This window comes from Melanerpes formicivorus, unplaced genomic scaffold (assembly GCF_026170545.1).
Source record: "Melanerpes formicivorus ecotype bairdi unplaced genomic scaffold, bMelFor1.0.p_v2 SCAF_97, whole genome shotgun sequence".
NCBI lineage: Eukaryota > Metazoa > Chordata > Aves > Piciformes > Picidae > Melanerpes > Melanerpes formicivorus.
In genome coordinates, this window is record NW_027142449.1 from 907,346 (window position 1) to 913,383 (window position 6,038).

Here is a 6,038-nt window from a genome sequence, read left to right on the forward strand (position 1 = left end):
ACAGCCTTTGTTTAATTTATTTGCAAGGGAGAGATTTCAGCCAATGCACAGAGAAGAGCAGTCTGCTTTTTGTGTTTGCTTTTATCTGTCCAGATTCTTTGAGACAGGAAATCAGAAAGCAGTTTGAGATATTACTGTTTATCCCAAGAGACAGTTGTATGAGCTGGTTGTACTACCAGAGAATGGTCCAGGCTGGAAGGGACCTATCAGTTAGGAACGAGTCCTGTAAAGGTAAAGCTGGAGTTATCCAGACATGAGTTATCCGCACAGGGATTATCCACACATGCAGGTCAGAATCCAGAAATGTGTCTTGGAAATTGAGTTACTCCAAGTACCATCAAGTATAATCAGTCATGAAGCATGACTCAGAGCAGCTCCACCCTTGAAATAATAGGCAGAGGCTGATGAGGGCTTCAGTTTTGCCTCAATTATAGTTTTGAGGTTGACTTTATTTCTTCCACTCCGTTTTAAGGCTAAGCAAAATATAGCCCTGACCTTGACACCTGTGTGGATTCCAGGCTGTTCTCTCAAGCCCTTTTGTTTACAGAAAACTCCAAATGAGTTCTAGCTGTTCAGTCTGCACTGGGTATAAATAGGAGAGGAAGCAGTCATGTTAAGGGACAAGCCTAAACTCAAGGCCTGGGAGATAAGAGCTATACTCAGCACTGACATCACGTTTCCATACTGTCTGTATACTGGTTGTGAGAAGAGGGGCAGGTCTTGGCACTAGTAAGAAGCCCTTCAGCCTTTGGTACGAGGTTTTCAGACCTGGCTGTTGTGAAAACCATCATCTGATTCTTGGACTAGTGTGGAGATTACTGCAGAGCAGTGACCATGGAATCTGCAACCCTTGGACCATGCAGCCCCTGGTGAGAGTTTGAAGTGTGTTTTAGTGGTGTGCTCTTTAGGAGTACTAAAGTGCTAACAGAGCAAAAAGACATTGGAGTTGGAAGGAGACCTGCAAGAAGGATGGAGAGAGATTGTTTACAAAGGCCTGAAGTGATAGGGCAAGGGCCAATGGCTTCAAACTAGAGAAGAGCAGATTTAGATTGGATGTTAGGAGCAAGTTCTGCACCACAGGGGTGGTGGAACACTGGAACAGGTTGCCCAGGGAGGTGTCTGGGGCCCCATCCCTGGAGATACTGAATGTGAAGCTGGACAGGGCTCTGGGCAACCTGATGTAGTTGAGGATGTCCCTGCTGACTGCAGAGGGGTTGGACTAGATGACCTTTGGAGATGCCTTCAACCCAGACCATTCAGTGATTCTGTGAATTCAGATACTGTCTGCCTCATTTAAACCCAAGTTTTGCTGAGGTCATTGTGTTTGTGCTTTTTCTCCTCCCCCTTTCCCCAGATATTCAATCTGATGAAGTACGACAGCTACAGCCGCTTCCTGAAGTCTGACATCTTCCTAAACCTGAAGAAGTCTGAGGAGCAAGAGGAGAACCCACCAGAGGCTCAGACTGCAGCCAAGAGAGCCTCAAGAATTTACAACACATGATGAGGAATCTCCTCAGGAGAAGGCCATACAATAACTGAATTACACTCAGGAACAGTCTAGGTTTATAGCAGTTGCATTTAGGGCTTGAAAAGCTCAGAACCTTTTTAGGAGATTCTTACCTTCTGCATTGCTAGAATGACTAATTTTTGTTTTGCATGCTGGCTATTAACCCAGCACCCATGGGGTGCTAAAAGGCTGGGTCTTCCTCCAGAGCATGAACTGCATTTCGTATTTCACATGTTAAAAGTGCTTTCAATCTCTGTGTTTTCCTCTGTGACACAGTGTCATGGTGATGCTCAGCAGGAGTCAGGGTGGTTGGGTTTCTCCTTTCTGCCATGTAATTCTTGGTTGTGGCCAGCCTTTGCATCCTGGATTGCTGGGAGAGGCTACTGAGGAGTACATTGCACATGAGTTTGTCAGTGAGCCTTTCACAGCAAGCTTAACCACGAAGGGACAGCACCTTTCAGGGTTCAGCGCAGCCGAATCCAGTCCTTTGCTGTGTAACGTTGTCCTTTCAGGGCGATACCTTTCTTGCTTTGCCTTTGGTGTTGAATCCAAGCACTTCTGTAGCCAGAAGTTTAATTTATGTTTTTTTTCTGGAGTTTGCCACATTCTATTTTATTTTAGTTTAGTTTTTTGCAGTAGACAATCACCTTCAGAGGATGGAGTAACCTGTAGTCCCTTGGGAACAAAAGCTCTAAGACAGAATCTCTGAAGAGCTTCTAGACAGTCATTAGGAAACCTGAGAGTTAGCCATCCCACTCTGGGCTCCTCATTTCAGCAGAGCTTGGCCAGGCCGTGTCCTGCATGTCAGCACAGCAGCAGTGTCAGATGCCGGTGTTGGGAAGCATCTGGTACCACCAGAATACTTTGGCAAAGAACCAACCAGCAGAGTCTGGCTTTGTTTGTCTGAAATTTTTGTACTTCTTTTTAACTTATTGCCCCAGAGAAGCATTTAGTATCACAGCATCATTTCAGGGCTTCCTAATTGTAGCTTCTGCTAGCTGCAGTGGGACAGGAGGCTGGCGTTGTGGTTTAGCCATGCTCACATCAGGCTTGAGAAAAAGGGGAATTGATTTCTGCCCAGAACAATCAAAAGAGGAAATGTCAGAGTGGTAAAGGAAATGCTCCCCCATGAGCCTTCCATGTCTGGCTGTGTCAGAGCTGCACCTTTGGCCAGGCAATTTTTAATGTGTTCTTCTGGGGTTTTGTAAATGTTAGTAAACTGCAGCTTAAGCTAGCTCTGTGCTCTCTGCTTACAGGCTTTGCAAGTGTGTAGCCTCTCTCTTTCACATTCTCTCCATTAATTGACTCCTTCATGGTTTGCACTGCTGCTCTTGAACGTTTGTTCATCATGTGCCCCCTAATCTAAGTGCACAGTTTAGCTTTTCATCATTTTAGAGTTGTTGTTTGTTGGGTTTTTTCCAGCCAGAGAGGCCAGATATGTTTTGCTCATTACTGTTGCTATCAACAACTTAAAACACAGACTGTAGTGTTGTTTTTTTTGAGGGTACAAACTCACTTGGCAGACTTGATGATTTCTTTTTAACTCTGAGCCACTCTTGCAGGTAGTAGTGTGTACAGCAAACTCTTTCCATCAGCTCTTCCCTAGCTGGGTGTAAGAATGGGGATGAGGGGCAGTTCTGATTTCCTCCCCCAGAGCTAAACGGGCTGTTCATTTGTAGAAAATCAAAGAGGAGGTCAGTGCCTCCTGATGGATGTTTTGAGATGCAATTCTTGTGCACTGAGTTCATTTTCCTTTTATGCTCTCAAAAGGTTTAATGGTGAAGTCATAATCTTGCTCCAGGCACTTTCACTGATACCTGACCTCAGGCCTCAGCTGTATTGCAGTGTGTTTGCTGAATGGGAATGAAGTGAGCACAGGCACGAATCCTTGTGCTGTATTGGTGCCTAAAGAATGGGACCATCCAGTTCTGGACTTGCCCAAATCTTTGTAACCTTAGGATTGCCTCTTTTGAAAACCCACTCTAGCAATGACCTCCTAATGCCTGCAGCAGCAGAGGATGGAACCTCTGACGCCATCCAACTCCTTGGGAGTGGGCAGCTTCAACACATTTAGGAGCTGGAATGTGTCTCTTCCCAACAATTGCAGCAGAAGTCTTGGTGACACCAAAAAGTGCAGGTGGGACCTTCATGGGCAAGCTGCAGAATGAGCTCTTCCCACATTCCTCTCATGGATGCATGGTCAATTCTTTTTTAATCATATTGATTTAACAAATGCCTGAGTGAGGGAGAAGTGTCTTTGGCTATCATGTTTTAAAGCAGGAGTGTGAAATCAAGCCAGGAGCTGTATGAGCAGTGGTGGAGCATTACAGAGAGGAAATTTCTTGTTTGTAACAGCTTCCAAACAACATTTTCCTTGGCAATATGCTCCCAGTCAGGTACTGTCTTATTTGCTTGTCAAGAGCAAATGCCCCCTAGGAGCAGACACAAAGGTGCTTTGCCTTCCTAGCAACCAAACTTTATTCAGATGGAAATGTCTTTTTTTTTAGCAGCATCTCAATGCCTGTGATGTTTCTTTCAGTCCTTAGGATGTTTCTAAGATGATATGCCTAAATCCACAAAACAATTCTTCACCTTTGAGTTGCTCTTTTGCCCTAGCAGTACAAAAAAAGTAATAATCCATTGCCCCAGCTGCTGTCTTATTTGTGGTGTCTGGTTTGGGTTGATTTCTTTGAGAAGAAAGTCAACAACTAGACTTGCAAGGTACAGATATCAAAGCTGTGTTATGTTGTTTTGTTTTGTTTTCCTCCCCATTACAGTGTTTGTATTTTCTGGTGCAAGAGCAATCAAAGTAAAAACCGTGCCAGCAGATGTCTGTAGTTGCAGCCTTGTATGCGTGTATGTATGTGGAGAAGGTGATTTTGCTTCTGTTGACAGCATCACTGATCAAACTTGCTTTGAGAGACCTGTGGGGTTTTCTCTGTGTGGCATAGAACAACTGGCACAGAGAGAAAAAGAACTTGAGTTTCCCTCCGACTCAACCCCTGCATTCCAGGAACAACTCTAAACATTGCATGGGACCTCAGGCTGTAAGTGGATACTCAGAGTTGCTTTAGGTTACGGATAGGATCTGCTCCTCCTCGTAGAACTTACACTGAAGGTATGAGCACAAAAAAGAGCAAGCAAGAGAAGTTTTGTGCCTGATTGCATGCCTTGAACAATTGTGTGTTTCTCAGCTGAAAATTAAAGCCTTCTACAAACGCAGCAAAGCCGTGTGCTGACAGTCGTTTTGTCTTCGGAGCACGGTTGGGCCAAGATCTTTTCATATCCTCTAGTTGTCTCCTGGGTTTTTTTTAACTTTCAGTCCCTGTAAACACAGCTGCTTGCATTCTGCCACAGTATGTTTTTTCTCCTGGAAGATGGGATGACACCGTGGGGTTCCCTTCTGAGTGAGTCACTGAGCAATTGGCAGAAAGTCTCTTGAACAGCAGAAGATGCTGCTTGCACCTTCATCTCCTCCCAGTTCTTTGCCGCCACTGCACTTCGTGCATCACCCTTGAGTCAAGGTGCTAGCCTGTCAGCGTGGAGCAGGAAGGTTTGAAAAACCATAGGGAGGGAGGGAAAAAGGTTGAAGTATTCCCATTTGGGTAATAGTTTGGTACGTGCTTATATTTTAACTGGAGATTCAGCCTGGTTTTAAGTGAGTAGCATTTGCATCTGCGTCAAAAAATAACCAGGTTTGTGTCCAGAGAAGGGCCACAAGGATGATCAGAGGGCTGGAGCACCTCTCCTATGAGGACAGACTGAAGGAGTTGGGGCTGTTCAGTCTGCAGAAGAGAAGGCTCCGAGGTGACCTCATTGGGGCCTACAGGAAGGCTGGGGAGGGACTTCTCAGGATGTCAGGTAGTGATAGGAGTAGGGGGAATGGAATGAAGCTGGAGGTGGGGATATTCAGGCTGGATGTGAGGAGGAAGTTCTTCCCCATGAGAGTGGTGAAGCCCTGGAATGTGTTGTCCAGGGAGGTGGTCGAGGCCCTGTCCCTGGAGGTGTTTAAGCCCAGGCTGGATGAGGCTCTGGGCAGCCTGATGTAGTGTGGGGTGTCCCTGCCCATGGCAGGGGGGTTGGAACTAGATGATCCTTGTGGTCCCTTCCAACCCTGAATGATACTATGATACTATGATGCAGAGGGAGATCCTAAATCATGCTGTGATTCAAAGCTGAAAAGGGATGTATTCCCCTTTTATAAACTGTTTATAACTTCCTTCATCTTAAAACAGATCACCAGCCTCACAAAGTCACTCAGCTTTGACCAGTGCCTGCCCCTGACCCCCCAGAACAGTTGTTTACATGGTGTTGGTGGCGGGTTTTTTTTCTGTCCCAGAGACAGTCCCTCTTGTTTTAAATCCAACACAGCTAATGTCCAAGGACTTCAAGGACTCTTCTGGCAGAGCAAGCTGCTGGGCACCCTTTCTCCAAAGGAGCTGAGTAGCTTTACTGTGTTGCCACATGAGTGTTCAGCAGCCGCTGCCTGCCTTTTGATCGCTCCAGTTTTTTGGAACGCTTTCCAGACTTG

The 6,038-nt window shown here is 45.7% G+C and overlaps 1 protein-coding gene across 2 annotated transcripts in view; it reads left to right on the forward strand.

Moving 5' to 3' along the window:
- RGS10 (regulator of G protein signaling 10) overlaps positions 1–4,734 on the forward strand; it is a 30,195-nt gene extending 25,461 nt beyond the window's left edge. For both annotated transcript variants that reach the window (XM_068166096.1, XM_068166097.1), the window contains exon 5: positions 1,355–4,734. In XM_068166096.1, the coding sequence (XP_068022197.1) occupies positions 1,355–1,501 (147 nt within the window). In that variant the 3' untranslated portion in view covers positions 1,502–4,734. The remainder of the gene's footprint in view (positions 1–1,354) is intronic.
- The last annotated feature ends 1,304 nt before the right edge of the window (positions 4,735–6,038 follow it).